General features: G+C 36.8%; 2 protein-coding genes across 13 annotated transcripts in view; one reads left to right on the forward strand and one right to left on the reverse strand.

Moving 5' to 3' along the window:
- CASK (peripheral plasma membrane protein CASK) overlaps positions 1-9,261 on the reverse strand; it is a 404,924-nt gene extending 395,663 nt beyond the window's left edge. For 2 of the 7 annotated variants that reach the window (XM_076539690.1, XM_076539684.1), the window contains exon 1: positions 8,141-9,261. In XM_076539690.1, the coding sequence (XP_076395805.1) occupies positions 8,141-8,199 (59 nt within the window). In that variant the 5' untranslated portion in view covers positions 8,200-9,261. The remainder of the gene's footprint in view (positions 1-8,140) is intronic. The other 5 variants (XM_076539689.1, XM_076539685.1, XM_076539686.1 and 2 more) reach the window with 3 other exon arrangements.
- Positions 9,262-10,820: 1,559 nt separating this feature from the next.
- On the forward strand, positions 10,821-16,544 carry LOC100881281 (uncharacterized). 6 transcript variants are annotated; one of them, XM_012288813.2, is made up of 4 exons: positions 10,821-12,071; positions 12,154-12,297; positions 12,434-16,061; positions 16,347-16,544. In XM_012288813.2, the coding sequence occupies exons 3-4, from the start codon at positions 12,473-12,475 to the stop codon at positions 16,370-16,372; spliced, it is 3,615 nt and encodes a 1,204-aa protein (XP_012144203.1). In that variant the 5' UTR covers positions 10,821-12,071; positions 12,154-12,297; positions 12,434-12,472; the 3' UTR covers positions 16,373-16,544. The 6 variants fall into 6 exon arrangements, with proteins under 6 accessions (XP_012144203.1, XP_003704858.1, XP_012144202.1 ...); XM_003704810.3 differs by having other exon boundaries at positions 10,822-12,071; positions 12,434-16,277; XM_012288812.2 differs by having other exon boundaries at positions 10,822-11,865; positions 11,941-12,071; positions 12,434-16,544.
- Positions 16,545-17,827: the final 1,283 nt, after the last annotated feature.

Consider the following 17,827-nt stretch of genomic DNA (forward strand, 5'->3'; position numbering starts at 1 on the left):
TCCTCTGAATCTCGTAATAAATCTTCTGTGACAAATATCATAAATATATATAATTTTATGCAATGTGATAGCATGCTTTTGACCAGTAATATATCGTGTAATGTGGTTATTACTGTGTTTGCATCTAAATGAGTTCGCTAAGTAACTTCGCTGATTAATCTACTAACAGACCTGTATAAAACATATGGGTACCCCTTCGTATATGATCTATATCCTTTCATTTTATTCGTATCATAACTTCCTTAAAAATATAGTTGCTTCAAAGTTTTACTGCGGCCATTTTGAGTAACCGAGATAATATTCTAATGCATACATTTTCGGTATTAAAGTACTGTTTTAAATTATACGTTTTGTGTATTAAATTAGTATTTTAGTATACATGGTTTTAGTGTTGATATATTATACTATTTTATTGCAGGGATTATGAATATTAAAATACTGTTTTATTGCACATTTCCAATTCCTATATCCCCATCTCTGTATCCTCAAATCCATATATGTCAAAATTTGTGTATTTCAAATTTCTATATCCTCAATCCACATAAGACAAATACACATATCTCAAAATTTCTGTATTTCAAATTTCTATATCCTCAATCCACATAAGACAAATACACATATCTAAAAATTTCTGTATTTCAAATTTCTATATCCTCAATCCACATGTGACAAATACACATATCTCAAAATTTCTGTATTTCAAATTTCTATATCCTTAGTCCACATATGACAAATCCACACATCACAAAATTTGGGTATCCCAATCCCTATGTCCCTAAGTCCACACATCCTAAAATTTCTGTATTTCAAATCCTCATATCCCCAATCCACATATGTCCAATCCTCATATGACAAATCTACACATCCCAAAATTTCTGTATCTCAAATCCCTATGTCCCCAATTCACATATGACAAATCCACACATGTTAAAATTTGTGTATCCTCAATCCCTATGTCCTGAATCCACATATGACAAATCCACGCATCTTAAAATTTGTGTATCCCCAATCCACATATGACAAATCCACGTATGACAAATCCACACATGTTAAAATTTGTGTATCCCCAATCCCTATGTCCCGAATCCACATATGACAAATCCACGCATCTTAAAATTTGTGTATCCCCAATCCACATATGACAAATCCACGCATCTCAAAATTTCTATATCCCCAAACCCTATGTCCCCAAATCCACACATCCCAAACTTACTGTAACCCAAATCCCTCTGTCCCCAATCCACATATTCCCCATCCACATATCCCCAAATTTCCACACACCCCAATTTCACTACTCCCAAATTCCTATGTCTCCAAATCTCTACATCCCTAAATACCCATACCCCCAAATTTCTATGTCTCCAAATTCTGACATCCCCAAATTTGCAAACCCCCAAATCTCTATCACCCCAATCCACATATCTCCAATCCCTATATCCCAAATCCACACATCCTAAAATTTCTGTATCCCCAATTTCTACATCCCCAAATTCCTATATCCCCAATCCCTACATCCCCAAATCCACATATCCCGAATTACTGTATCCCATATCCCCACATCCTAAATTCCCAAAGTCCTCCTTTACTCACAACCCCATATGTACTCCTCCATTCCTATATCCTTAAATCCCCATATCCCTTCACTCTCATCCACATTACAATATTCCTAGATTCTTATATCACTGAACTCATATGTACCTATATTCCTATATTCCTGTATCACCATATCTCTAAATCACTTCATCCTTAAATTACCACATCTCCAATGAATGAACGATTCTCCAATGAATGGTAGAATGAAATGGTAAAATAAAATTTATGAAATTAAAAAAAAATGCTACCACACCTCATAATTAATAACATTGTGTTTGTTAAATTATAAAATTGTTCTCCATGATCTTATCGTGTGTACATATTTCCTCCACGCATAACACAGAGTAGAAAGAACTTCGGACACTTTAAACGACTTCGTTCTAAATACACAAAACGCTAGCAAGTTTCAATTAATAAACTGTCCTGCAGATAGAAACGCCACAATTGCGACGCTTAATTAATCCTCATGTGCTCGCAGCAAAGAGAATCGCGAGCAGAGTGCCTCTTTCCCAAAATGAATCTAGAACGGACCTTGTAAGCACGGATACGGGCCTTCAGAAATATACAATGCTACCAGGAAAAATAAATTTTATCGACAAATAAAAATGCGGATTCGCACGGCTGGAAAATGGACGTAATTTTATCGGAATTCCTTGAAGAACCGGACGATCTGTTTAGAAAGTAATAAGATCGACGTTCCAAATATTTTCACTGCAAACTTCACCACCGAGTACGGTAATTTCTTTCGGAATGGGTGTAATAAGTTTTCTGAAGAAACACACATTTCGATATGTATTGATATCGCTGAGGGAACCCAATACGAATTTTCGGAACCCTTTTATTTTTATGGAGGTTTTGGTAAAATTAAAATTTTGAAATTTGTCATTTATGACAATGCAGAAAGAATCAAGTGATTGACACTGGATCTAGAATATAATTTATACTTACTTTGAAATTAAAAATAAAATTCAAGAATTTTAATAAACGACATAATATTAGTTAATGTACACATCATTTATTTAGGTGAAGATCAATGCTGATTTTAGGGAAACTGTCTTCAGAAATTGTGTGACTTAAAATGGGAGACTTGTGAACTGGTCGTTTGATCACTTTAGTGGTTTAGTGTTAAGTTACAACAGTGTTAATTTTAATTGGAATGTTTGTTAGGGTACATTTTGAAGAAGTTGAGTATGTCTACATATGCTGATCGTATTAATTATGTTGATCATGTTTATGGTATTGATGATATTCATCATATTTACCATATTCACCCTATTTATCATATTTATCATATTCATCATATTCATCATATTCATCATATTCATCATGTTATGTTGATCATATTAATTATATGGATCACATTGATCATGTTGATTGTATTTATCATAGTCATCTTGTTATGTTGATCATATTGATTAAATTGATCACATTGATCATGTTGAGTGTATTTATCATATTCATCATGTTATGTTGATCATATTGATTAAATTGATCACATTGATCATATTGATTGTATTGATCATATTGATCATATTGATCATGTTAATTATATTGATCATGTTGATCATATTGATTATGTTGATCACATTGATCTTATTGATCATGCTGATCATATTGATCATGTCTATGTATGTTGAACATGTGGATTATGTTAATCATATTGATTATGTCGGTCACATTGATCATGTTGACTGTATTGATCATATTAATTATATTGATCATATTAATCACATTGATCACACTGATCATATTAATTACATTGATCACATTGATCATGTTGATTGTATTGATCATATTGATCATATTAATTATATTGATCATATTGATCATATTGATCATATTGATTATGTTGATCACATTGATCTTATTGATCATGCTGATCATATTGATCATGTCTATGTATGTTAAACATGTTGATTATATTCATCATATTGATTATGTCGGTCACATTGATCATATTAATCATGCTGATCATATTGATCATGTCTATGTATGTTGAACATGTTGATTACGTTCATCATATTGATTATGTCGATCACATTGATCATGTTGATTGTATTGATCATATTAATTAAATTGATCATATTAATCACATTGATCACACTGATCATATTAATTACATTGATCACATTGATCATGTCCTTCATTTTAATCTCAATCCCAAATTAATATTTACAGAAATACAAACATATTTATTTACTTATTTTTGTCCCATCCCAATCTTCAACTTAAAAGCAGCTATGCAGTGCACGCAGCCAGTTTCAGTGTTAATTTAATTTTCCATGGAAGCGGAGTGTTTGATAATGTACAATAATCTTCTGGCATGTGCTCCAGGTTCGCAGTAAACGCAACAGTAAGCACTTTACGATTATTAACCCGTAACCGCTATGGTGGGGATCTGGAGTACATTCAAGTAACAGATGACATCAAGTGTCTCAATAGTCTTTAATTAAGCTGAATCTTATCATTTGCCAACTCCCTGCGTTAATGACGACTTTCGGTTGGAAATTAGGGAAGTAAATATGGGGATGCACCATGATTGCTGTAATGAGACTCTTTTATGCTGCATGAAGACATATGTGAATGTGACGATACTTTTGAAATTCAAGACGTTTCTAAATTTCTAGATACTACAAGATTTTTACATTTGGACTTTTATTTTGAAAGACATGTATTTTTATTATTTCTTGGATTCCTAGATCAGGTATCTTAGATAGGAGGATGTAATTAGGTCCATGTGCTCAAAGTAGAGGATAGACCATAGTGAATTAGATTTTTATTAAATTAGACTTTTAGATACATCCCAAATCCACACCCAAGGTCTATGTACTCATTCTTTGATCTTTAGATCCCTATGTCAGTCAAGTTTTAGATCCTCTACATATACCCCATCCACATAAACTGCATCCACTCTTATGATTACTAATGCAACACATGTGACGTATACATGTGAAGTCGAAGATATCCATTTAGACGTTCGTTCAGAACAAACAGCAGACGAGATACACAACGCACTAAATTGTGAAACATACAAAATAAAATTGTTGTAGATCACCAACAGGTCGACCAGTGGACGACTGCTCACAATTAAGTTCAAGGACAAATTCCATCAGCAAGAAGTTACTTCAGCCTCTGAGAAAACGTGTGCACACGGTCGCTGTATACACGACCCTCCGTGGCTGAGTTACGAGGGGGATGAAAAGTAGGACGAGCATCGTAAAAGAAGTGCAGGCCAAGTTGCATTCCACCTGGTATGTGGCAGCATTAAAATTTACTTTCAGAGTTTCCTGTATTTATTGGAGCTGTTCAGCTATTGGTGGATACTGTTGGAACACCGTAATAACGTTTCAGCGATATACGGCTCGGGTCAAAGTTGGAGACTATCTGATTTCTGTTACGGTGTACTTTGTACAGTGATGAAGTCTCATGTCTTTTTGTTCTTGATATTCTTGAACATTTAGCTGTTTTGTTGTTTCAGAGTTTTAGCTTCAAGTTTAAATTTTTAATTTTTTAGTTTGCAATTGTTTTATGTTATTAAGTTTTAACTTTGAGGTTGTCTTTAAATTTTTGCAGAGTTTTGTAGATTTATGGATTGATAGATTTATTAGTTTATGTAGTAAGAAAATTTTAGATTTACAATTTTATAAATTTACAAAGTTACAAATTTACAAATTCACAATTTTATAAATTTCAAATTTACAAATTTACAATATGACAGTTTATAAATTATTAAATTTACAAATTCACAATTTTATAAATTTACAAATTTACAAATTCACAATATGACAGTTTATAAATTATTGAATTTACAATATAACAAGTTATAAATTATTAACAACCACAACTACTAATTCTTTCACTGAAATTTCTCTAACAAAAGAATTATTTTACAATTCGTCCACATATGATAAAATTCGTAAAAGACAATCAATCATTAAAGACAATTCGTATTTCTATTTCCACCAAATAAAATTTCAAGTACGAAGAAAATATGAGGTACTCGAATAAAATGAAAAATGTAAGCGAAGAGTAGGATTAAATAACGTTATTAAAAGAGAACAGAGCGTCCCAATATTTTTCTGATAACACCATAATTCTTCTCGACGGCGTGTCTCTCCCAGCGATTTTTAACGTTTTCTACACCCCATTGCGAAAAAGAGGAGAGAACAACTGCAACTCGACGCGTTCACCCACAATTACGCCTGGATGCTCTTTAACGAGAGCTTCGAAACACGATGCTCGTTGCAGAATTTTCTAACAAGCAGGATCTCGTCGTGTTCGAACGGGGATAAAATAATCGTCGAAAGAACGGGATTCTTCTGCGACAACGTCAACTGTGTTACCAGGAACGTCGCATTTAAATCGCAAACAAATGGCTCCAGAGAGGTGTGCAGCTTAATTCGTATTTTATTACGGGCTCGATTCATGACTGCTGATTTTTATTATTCAACGGAACGTCACGGTTACACGGGTTTCAACATTTAAATATACAGTTACGATATTGTATTTGGAGTCCGTGACGCATGGAACATTCATAGAATATAAACAGACATTGTGATTGAAGAGTATCGCTTCTGGTTTTCGGTTGAAGAATTCACTGTTATACAACAGATTTAAACTTAATTTTATATTGAATATTCTCTAAATTTTTTACCCTTGCAAAAATGTACCCTTGCTAATTTTACAATAAATGCAAAATTTTTTTATTGTGAGAATAATTTGTTTTTGTACAAAGAGGGTTGAAATATTTTAAATAGAAGTTTTAATGTGTGGATACAAAAATTCACATATGCAGATGTGTATGTGTAGGAACAGAAATTCATGTATGTATAAACAAATTTCTAAGTTAGAAAAAATGAGTCAATAAATTACATCAAATCTCTGTTTATAGAGGAGTCAGTAAAAATAATAAAATATGTGGTACAATAGTAAGATACAAGGTTATGAATCACCAGAACCAAGGAAGTAGAACAAAATTTACACAGTTATTTATAGCTTCCCACACATTTTAATCTCCCGCCAGTTATAGTACATAAGAGGTCGAAATTTTCCTCGTTTTCAATACGTCAGAGAGTAATGAAGCGAGAAATTCAAAAAACGTATGAAATCTATTGATGAGTGCATATGACCTATTTTTGGACTTGTATGACTGGAAGCAAAATGATTTAGACTTGAAATATTCTACAATTTACATGGACTATTTATACAATTAAAACTTGAAAGAGGTAATAAGGGTACATATTAAATTAAGTTCTTTTTCCTTCACAAGGGGTCTTTTTGCAGGGGTACATATTAAGTTTCAAGTTCTATTTGATGACTAATTTCCAATATTTTTCTCTATTCTACACCCAGTAATTATTACAACCATTTGCTATTTAATTTTCATTTTAGTCAGATTTAATTTTCATTTTATTCCAGATTGAAAAATCACATTTCACCTTCCTCTCTAGTTTATTTTACAGCAGTTCTTTAATTCATTAAAATATCAATAAAAGTTTCATGAAACTCAGAACTACAAGAGAATAAAACCAAAATTCCCCCAAAATAATTAACAGGTGAACTGATTGCTACTGAACAAAACAAAACAAGTTTATTCAAGAACAAAAATACAATTGAACAAATAGAAATGAATTGCGTACATAGATAACATACAGCGCAGAAAGCTAGAACACAAAATAAGCACGAAAATAATAAACATACAAAAACACAAACATTCCAGAAATATGGCCTATAGTCTCCAGCGATAAAAAATCATTATTGTTCTTCCTCCGATGTCCTAAGCACGTGCTTATTCTGCCTAATGGTTAATTCAGATGTGTTTACAGCGGTTGTCAATGATTCGAATGGGGTGGAATTTCAGCCCTTAACAGTCTTTAAGGTTATTACCATTCCGTGAACAAATGACGTATTAAATCGTCGAGGAACGTTGAACTTATATCGTTTATATGTTGAACATAGAGTTTATTAGTAAAGCGTCCTCCAGTGTTTATTGTCAAAATTATCTTCCAGTTATTATCAAAAGTATCTTCTAGTTATTATTAAAATGTCTTCCAGTGTTTATGCTATTAAAATGTCCTCCAATGTTTATGCTATTAAAATGTCCTCCAGTGTTTACGCTACTAAAATGTGCTAAACGTCCTGCCAGTTCTGCATTTATAAAAAGAGATGATGTTAATTGATGAATAGCTACAAAAAGTTGTACCGCACGTGAAACCCTCGTCCTGATCGAACCTTCGGATTTCTACTTACCCGTTTACTCCTTCTGAGTCAACATTTTCTACATACGTCATCGTACACGCGGTGCATGCTTACGCGTGCGCGCGCGCGTGACCATCCCTATGCAAAGGAACATAAACCCACACGCATACAAAAAAACGCATACAGCCAGTCACGCAGTATCGTTCGTCAAAGCTTTATACTCTCACCATCGAACGATGTGTCATACATCTCTTTCCCTTTCTATCATTTCGACACAACTGCCCCCCTCATCGACACACACCGATGCGAGCACAGCTGTCTCGTTCTTTCTCACGATTTCGTTACTCACTTGCCGATAATCTCGCAGAGCTCGTAAACCTCGTCGAAGAGAACCTCGTCGTCCGCCATAGTGGCGACGAGGAGGCCGAGTGAGTCGACCGAACGAGGGGTGTAAACGCGCCAAAAGGCGCGTCAACGCTATGCGAATTCGTAATAATTCGTGAAGGTGTGCAATCTCTTTCCTCTCGCGTCTCGTGTGGCTTGGTCCGAGCACGTCGTTGCTGTCGTGTGTTTCGTTTCGTGTCGTGCCGTGCGGAATACGCGGCGGCGTGAACGTAGCCACGAATCGTGGATTCACGGCCGTTCGCTTCTCCCACCCTCTCTTCTCGCGCTGTCTCTTTCCGTCACGGAGCAGCGGCGATACGTTCTCCTCTACGCACACGTTACGCACAAACACACATCTATAGGCGGCACACAATCGCGGATAATACAGCCGTGTATCACGGCCGACCGTGGTCGCACTGGCACTCGATCAGTAGACACCAGTCCGTAACCGTAGAACGGAGTTATGTTGGTAAACCGTGCGTGCGGGATCGCACGATGGCAACGGAGCCGAATACACAATCGACACCGCCTTTAAACTTTCGCTTGCTCACGCCGGCTAAAGTCAGCGTATACAACTGACGGTAATACGTAGCAGGGACGTTAACACGCCTGCTGTGCCGTCCACCTCGGCACAAAGAAAACCGGATCCGCTCGAATCGGTTACCACAACGAGACGGTCAGCCTTACGATCGAGAAAGACCGACCTACGAAAAACGGCCAGACAGACACTGCACACACACTTTCCTCGTCTGTCAAAGGCTGGACGAGTAGACTCACTCGCTCCGAAGCAAGACTGGTTGCATAAAACGCGGCGAGCGACTGCGCCGACTTACATCTGCCCCTCTGCCCCGACGGAATATCAGCGCAGCGATGGTGGGGCGGGCGTGGCGCCGCTTCGCGTGCAACCTTTGGCGCTTTAACGCGATGCGCCTCTTTGCTTCTTTTTCTTTGGCCGCGTTATTCCCTTACAATGTGTTGTACTCTGTCCAAAATAGGATCATCTTCATCAGCCGTCGATCGTTGAAATAAAATTTTTATGACAGACTGCTCTTATGGTAACTGACTTAACTTATCGGTTAGGGGATTCCAAGAGAACGAATATTAGATTTTAAAACGTTGATGTATCAATACATAATAATTCATAATAAAAATTTGCACAATAATACATAATAAATGGTATTGTTAAAGGAGATAAATTGTTTTTATTAGGAATGAGCTATTATGCAATATATGTAAATTTCCTGAGTTATAATAAAAGTTACCATTTTCGAATCGCATGCGATATTATCGGTTTACAGAATAAAATGGCAGCGCTGCGGTAGAAATGCATTTGGCACTAAAGTTTTAAATTACGAGGAAATTGTAATTGAATGTAACGATTGTCAATCAATTATTTTCGACTCATAGCACACAAGATATGTAATAGTTTATTTATATTATCTTTATAACAGTATTGCAAAATGCCTTGTCTGAATGGAATAATGTATATGAATATATAAATATGTATATATGAATAAAGTATACAATAATACTTTAATAGTAATTAATACTATTGTAATACTTTAATAATAATTAATACTATTGTAGTACTTTAATAATAACTAATACTGTAATACTTTAATAATATCGTTTTATAATACGTCTTATGTGCCTCCTCATATTTAATATCTCAAGTCTCATGACAAAGATGGACGCGCAACGGTCCCATTTCGCAAAGATAATATTTATAAAAACTTACTTTCTGCTTCACCGACTGCGAGGCAAAATTGGAAAATTCTTCATGACCGACGACTTGATAATCAGCACAGACACTTTTACACTAACTAGGATTAAAAATTCACAATAATTTGTTTAATTAACACAAGCTGTTTAAATTATGTAACCGTTGTCCGCCAGAAACTGAAGAAATTTCCCTCCAAATGTTGGAATTGTAACTCCATGCCACGTGATGGATGGACTACGTACTAAAAATTTGCCGTCCATCTAGCGGTGAGAGGTGGAACTACAATAATACAAGACTGCAATTTTTAATAAAATCAACGAATTTTAAGTATTTCTGTAGCTTATACACTGCTAGATCTTCAAATTAGAAATTAAATTATATTATAAAGGCCTTTTGAAAGCTCTGGAAAAGGAAATATGACTTTTTATAATTTCCTTATATGCGTATTCGGTCAAACGATTTTTAGTTCGCCTCTTCCGCCGCTAGATGCACTTTTTATCCTGTGTCATGAATTTAAATAATCAATCTTATCTATACAATTTAATCTTCTTTTAATTATTTAATATAGTTTAGTTCATTTCTAAACACAAATTAAAATTTTTTAATTTTGATTTCAAATTATATAATTCATAGAAAAGTTTGATTACAAATATTTTCAAATCTTGCCGCCACGTGGCGCCACACGTACCGTTCTCAGAGCCCGCCCTAATATAAACTAAAAAAAAAGAAATTCAGGTAAAAATAGGACTTCCATATTAATTTTTTTAAATAAGTTTATTATTTTTTTTTAAACGATCTTACATATCGTTCAACTGTTGCGCTAATTAATTAATCATGAAACAATTTTACCGGTTCTTCAACAGCATTAAAGAATGCACATACAATCACGTGCAACTTAGACTTTCCTTAATTAAAAGGAAGTACATATAAAGAAAGAAGTATTCCACTATCCGTCTTGTGTGTCCATGTTCTGTAATGTGCCGGGTTCCGGGTTAACCTCTCCCTAGATTTTTTCCTGGTTCCCCTCAAGACTGAATGCAAGATGTGGGAATCCCCTCCATACATTTATCATTAATCAAGAAAAGCTTGCGTTGCATCCTAGTATACCTTATTTGTGATGTATGATCACAAGACAGCATGTACTATTCAGCAAAAACATATATGTGGTACATATATACTTGCCTATCTCTAACGTCGTTAAAGTCAGCAATCTTGCAGTATGTTTTCATACATACGAACTTTGTCCTCGTTCCAGTGAAGGATTATTTAAAATTTTGAAGCTATGTAACAATTTGAGAGTGCAAATAATGAACAAACGTAGAATTGAGAGCACAATGTTCATTTAGAATAAATTATTACTATACAATAAGTGTTAGATTTAAAACAAGTGTTGGAATGTTCTATGTAAACAAGTGAATCGTCGAACTCAACAATCGAAGCAGCGAATACTCGTTCATTTTGCCAATGTTGGAAGATTCGGCCAGTCGAAACGCACCCTAAAGTGTTCCAAAGCAGACGATCCTCGCACTGACACTCGTAAATTCATCGTGCGTGAGTGCGTAACACGCGTGCACAATTTACCGTGCTTTATACGTGATTCTGCGCGCAGTAAGGGGGATTTGGTGCTGGGTGGGGTCTAAACGATGAATCCCTTCTCTTCACGTATCTGATTCGATCTGATTCGAGTCAGTTTCGCGTAGTGCAACAGTATCCTTTGTGCCCGACGCGTAATACGCGTGCAGCGATATCCATGTAATGGCAGCGTTAAATACACGCGAACCAAGGACCGTTTGCAGACCGTAAATGTCCCGAGACATGTTCGACTGGTTCGGAATATATTTGATGCCCGTTCGAAACCAACAGAATGAATTCTGATTCACGAAAGTGAAGTTTACACACGCTTTTGTATTTCATCTGTCAAGATAACGAACGACACAGACGTACAATATTGCGAAAGCGTAAAGGAGGTGTGGAGATCTTATCAAACGTTATCGCCGCTACAGTGGAGATACTGACCTGAGTTATTGCTTCGCGATTTTTAGTTTCTCCAGCAATGTCGAACGGATTGTGACTGACGTTTTTCTGAGTCACCTAGAATTTTTGGCAAATGTACAAAGAATTCGCCCTTCGCCTAATACTTATCTGAATCATTCAGCCGAACATCTTCATGGAGGTTAGCAAATAGTATTATTTCTATTTATATGTACGTACACAGAGTGATGTGTAATTGTTTATAATGGAAATTCTACTTTGAGGTGTTCATAGTGTAAACATATCGGTACATGGAATTGAAGTCTAGTTACTTAAACAAAATATAATCCATTTAATGGTATTGTTACAAAGTGTCTGAATAAGCATATTTTTAAACATCATCTGCATTTATATAGATATATATATTTGTAAGTAGTTACATTCATAAACCATTTTTACTTTCTCAATTTTAGTTTAAAATTTTACTTCACTTTAGTTTTAATTTTACTTTAACTTTATAATACGTAATGAATTTTAATAATTAATCTTTTTTCTTTCTTTCAGGTAATATAATATTTAAATATATAAAATTATTTATTCGTAATGGAAAAGAGAAGTATTAGTGGAAAGGATATCCTCAGAATGGATGGTCTTTTACCACCAACCCGGCGAGTGCCTGTCTGCAACGCAGTCACTTCTAGAGATAAAAGGAAGGAGAAGAAATGGTCACTCGGAGGAATCCTTAGAAGAATATCCTCTATGAGGGATTATGATAGTTCTTCGAATGACGAAGAAATAGTATATTGTACAAGATCACCAAGGCCTCACAATGTATTTAACCGAAAATCTCACAGTAACGTTATTCTCCATCCTGTCGATAAAAATGCAGAACAGTCTCTCAGTAATAACCCAGACCATGACAGTATTGCTAAATCATTGGATACATCATCTTTACAAAGGGATTCTGTGCATCGTAGTAGTGACGGATCACTAGATGGACTAAGTAAAAAAGCACGGAAGAACAAATTAAAGGCTCGAATAGAAGCAAAAAGGGACCGTATCTGTGCAGGCAGTAGTTCAGATGAAGAGTCGCATAAATCTTGCAATTCTTTAACCAGATTTCACAATGAAAATGGTGTACAGAGTACACAGAAAAATGGTTCCTGCAACAGAAAGAGTCGTGCTGCGCGTACAGAGCGTTACATAAAACGTATATCCAGAGATGAAGGACACAGATTACCCGAAAACTTAAACAACATTGGGAACAAACGCAACAGTCTCGAATTTATGAATGAACGATCATCCGTAGCTGTAGATACATATGAATTATTTCAACCCCAACAGCAATCTTTTATCAATTATTCAAATAGTAATACGTTTCCTGTACAAAGATCTGTTGAAAACTTAAGACAATCAGGGGTGGCTGTATCCAGTTTCCAAGCAAGATCATCTAACGATCTCACAAAGCCTCATATGAGCAAATATATAACAGACTTAAATCAAAATAATACGTATGCAAAGCCGAATGTTCTGCAGAAGAGTAAGAACCACGATGAAAGTTTATTCGATTCATCGGTTAGTACAAATTATCCGGAGACTTATACTTGTACGAAAAGTCGTCAATTCATAAATCAAAGTTCCTCGCCACCCGAACCACCACCAAGAGACCCGCGTTTTCGGGCGTTCGGTTATGGCTGCAATTCATTTCCGTTTAATGGAAAATATTCTACAAGACACGATGATACCTTGCGTATGAAAATGAACGACATCCACGAGGTCACCAAAGACCACTTGAAAGGCCTAAGGTCGTACGATTCTAGCAATGAAATCAGCTGGTGTGGCTCGAACAAGCAATGTCCACGACGTCCATTGTCTCTAACTGTAAGTTCCACGCAGTCCTGCAATTTATCCGAGTGTACGAACAACAAACATAATTCAACCGGTAGACATGTGGACGACCCTTTAATTTACGAAACAGAAGCAATGAAGTGTCAGAGAAGAAATAATCGCAACGATCAACTAAACTCCAGATTTCACAACTACGATTCTTATACACAAAACATCCGGAAGAGCGCTTTGTCACCTTCCTCTAACAAGATTTCAGATACCTCGCGTATAAGATCTCCAACCAAGCGCGTTCCGAGGGAAGATGAAGTACCTGCGGTGAATATGAGAACGAAACAGAAGGAACAGCAAAGACCAACCGAGCAGGAAATATTGGAAAGAAGAAGGAGTTCAAAGAACCTGGAGGAAGCGCTTTCTGAGTTGGAGGCGATATACAACAGTCTCCGTTTAGGAGACGAAGACCTCCTCGATCGGGCCGAGCGACGCAGTATGGAAGAATTCAGTTTGCGCCAAGCAAAAACCAGCAATAATATTCCATATATTTCAGAGGATCCAGACCGAACGAAAGACGACATGGCTTACAGAAGAATGCATCCAAAGGAGAGGCCTGCATCTTTGTCGGAAGCGGTTGGTCAATCCGCGCTCTCTAATATCAGTTACCTAATAGCCTCTCCGGTGTTAACACGCAAAGACTCTGCCGACGATTTCGACTACACCGGAAACTATCCAGCACGCAGAGACGAGCCGGATGTGACACGCGACGATGTCGTTTATCGAAGCATCCATCGCGCCAACAACACTCTGAAGGTGATGGACCCACAACCGCCGTTCGGTATACCTTTAGGGCCCGTGACAACTGCCCCTGAAAGCGACTACTTGCACACAACGCCAACAAAGCCGGACCATCCTCGTTCCTTGTACATACCACAATGCGAGCCAGACATTGTTACAGACGATTTGGCCTACCGAACACTTAGGAAAGATGCCAGCACGAAGAATACCGTTGAAAGTAAAAACAGCACCACGGACCAGGAAACCGCTTTTGGTACCAAAAAGAAGCGGGCAGTTAGATCTCTCTCCGCCAATCTGTATGGGTTGATCAATCACGACGCGATCCATCTGCGAAGGGAACCCAGTCTTCAAGAGATCACAGACCAGATCAGCGACACGGTGATCGACATTGGATCGTTACCTGCCAGGTCTGGTTGCTTCAGACGCGTTGTAAGCGACGGCGAGCTGTCTGATTATGACACTCGATGGAGCCCCTTGAAGGTCAGCAAGACCGACATAAACGGAAACCACTCTGTCTCGAATTTACAAAGAAAAAAGCTGCGCGTTTACGTTGCACCATCGACTAGGATACAAGATCATGATCAGAAGAGCGAAGAAGACGTTCGGTCACAGTCTTCTAGTGCCATACTGTCCAAGGCATTGAACAATGAGTTCTGGCAAGACCCTGTACAGACCAAATGCAACGATACAGTTGATAAAGACACAGATTCGGACTTCACAGCGTACAGCCGGCTGTGCCAAGACCTAGTGAACCTGATAGAAGGGTCAAACGACACGGAAGTGAAAGAAACCAGTCAGACGGATACATTAAAGGAGATGAGCGAATCTCCAATGTTGCGTATCCAGTCTCTGGGCAGCCAATACGCGAAGGATGACGAGGAGAATGTTGAAGAACGGGACGTTGAAAAAGATAAGGACGTTGAAGAGCTGACGGAGTCTCTGGCTAATCTTGAAGACTCCGAGAAGACTGACGATAGCGCGTTCGACTTCTATCTTCGTGTCGCTGACGAAAATGTTAAACTAATTGCGGAGGCGTTCAGCAGCGTGGCGGATCACTTACGTGATAGTCGTGTAAGCCAGAAGAATTCGCTGACGTCGCAACGTTCTGAAATAGAAACCGATAGTACTGCGCCCAACACGAGTACTCGCAGTTCCGTTACGTATAGTCCAGATGATGCGAACGATGACTTTTTTGGTGCGTCAAAGACCACCGATGCGTTGAGCATAGTTCCTAAAGAAGATGCAACGATGACCTTGAAACAGGACCAGGAGGAAGTGGAACAGGAAGAGGGGACGAATGTGGACCCGGAACTCGATTTGTCCAAGGCCGTTCACGATTTACAGTTAGCGGCGGCGAGTTTGTGCGAGCACGAGAAGGAGATCGAGGAATTAGAGGCGTTGCTGAGGAAAGATTCGAGCGTTGAGATCAAACAGGATGAATGTCAGTTAATCGCAGAGGAAGGTGGCACATCGGACGAAGAAAAAGATACGGAAAAAACTGTACTACCGACCGATGTTAATTTAGAATCCGACGAACGCGACCCAAATTGCGAAGGTGAGAGTACTGATTGCAAGAATGTTTGCAAATACGTCGATACCGCTCGTTCAACTGAGAAGCGTATTTCGTATGTTACTAACCTCATAACCGTAATGATTACTACGTATTCCGTGGTTTTGCTGGCTTGTTTTCTTGCACTGCTTTTAGCGACGGTAGCAGTATCATGACCGGCCCATTAACCGACAGTGTCTTAAAATGCATTTTTTTGTGAAGGTTTGATGCGAATACGTTATCATTTATTTAGAGGCTATTATTATTTGAATTATGTTACTAATGTCGTAGGTCTCCTGGCACATGATCATTCATGATGTGAACCGTTCGATAAAGAGTGAATAAACTAACCGATACACAACGTCGTTGAGCGACATGCGGCAGGACAATTGAATTTTGTGTAAGGTCTGTGGACTGTTTCAGAAGGAATGATTCGTTCTTGTTGTTCTTGTTAATGTTGTTGATTTAATAAAGTTTAAATGTTAACGACGACGTTCATTTCATTCTACACATAGGCATATCATTATACGATTATTTTTTTATTGGTACTGTTTTTGTATAAATAGTAAATGGAAGATTACGTATCTAAGGGAGCAAAAAGCTTGTTAAATTTGTAATCCAATAATGGAATCTTTTTTTTTTTTATAGTCTGTGATAAGAAATAGATATACACAAATATATTTGCGCAACGCATTTGAAATTCCCGCGCAGAGGGCGCTGTCAGGGGATTAAATATAGACACCTAGGAATTTTATAACTTCGCAATGATTTTTAAACTTTAGGGCTATACAACTTTTGGATTACAAATTTGGGATTTTGAGACTTAAACTCCGAACAGAATTTCAAATTATTAACTCTTATTTTATTAAAATGGCAAAATAAAATTTATACCTCCATACGTCACTTCATTCATGCATAATTTCATAAATCCTTTCTGTTTGAATTGCAAATTTGTCCTTCAGATTTATTTTTTTTTTAACAGATTAACTAGTAGAAATTAGTCTCATATTTTATCCTCCAATGAGAAACTTAAAATTTAGATATTTTCTTGTGTCCAGAAATAAATCGACACGTCTTATCAAAATCCTTATGTCTATTTTAAAAATAGCATTTACAAAAACACTATTTAATACAATAAATTGATTCTAGGCTCCATAGAATATCATAAAGATATAATTAGCTAGTAATTAAAATAAATATTAATAAATCACAATTATTGTTTTATTTAAAAACTATTCAAGTTTATAGAACTACCAAAGTCTGCAGTACTTTTCCTTTTCAACAAATTAAATAACTTGTAATTGCAAGTTAAATAAGTACGCATTTAATTTAAATATTCTATATACACTCAGGTATAAAAATTTTTAAAACGCAATTTGTAAAACCCTATTCGATACATTAAATTTATCATCATTTATTTTTGGTCCAAGCTGCTTAGAGTGGTCGGTAAAATCATTCTCTTGTCCTAATGGTAACAAGTTCTTTTTTTAAATCAGCTTCACAAACATCAAAGTATCCCATTTTTATTTGTGACACATGACTGAATGGGTATATTAATGCTGTTATTGAGTAAATGGGTTTATTTTGTGGAAACAAGTTAAATGCGATCATACCGCAAGAGAGATGTGGCGCAGTGAAACAGAACATTGATCGTGTGTAGTAGTTCTACAGTAACGGGTTAGAAGGGGTTTAGTCGAGAGTAGTTATCGATTGCAGACTCGCGTGACGTCATCACGGATCACGCCACATCCCCGCCCATGAAAACTCGGCTT

The sequence above is a fragment of the Megachile rotundata genome, chromosome 14 (genome assembly GCF_050947335.1).
Source record: "Megachile rotundata isolate GNS110a chromosome 14, iyMegRotu1, whole genome shotgun sequence".
Taxonomy (NCBI): domain Eukaryota; kingdom Metazoa; phylum Arthropoda; class Insecta; order Hymenoptera; family Megachilidae; genus Megachile; species Megachile rotundata.

Coding starts and splice junctions, on each gene's coding strand:
- LOC100881281 (XM_012288809.2), top strand. CDS start 12,473: ATGGAAAAGAGAAGTATTAGTGGAAAGGATATCCTCAGAATGGATGGT.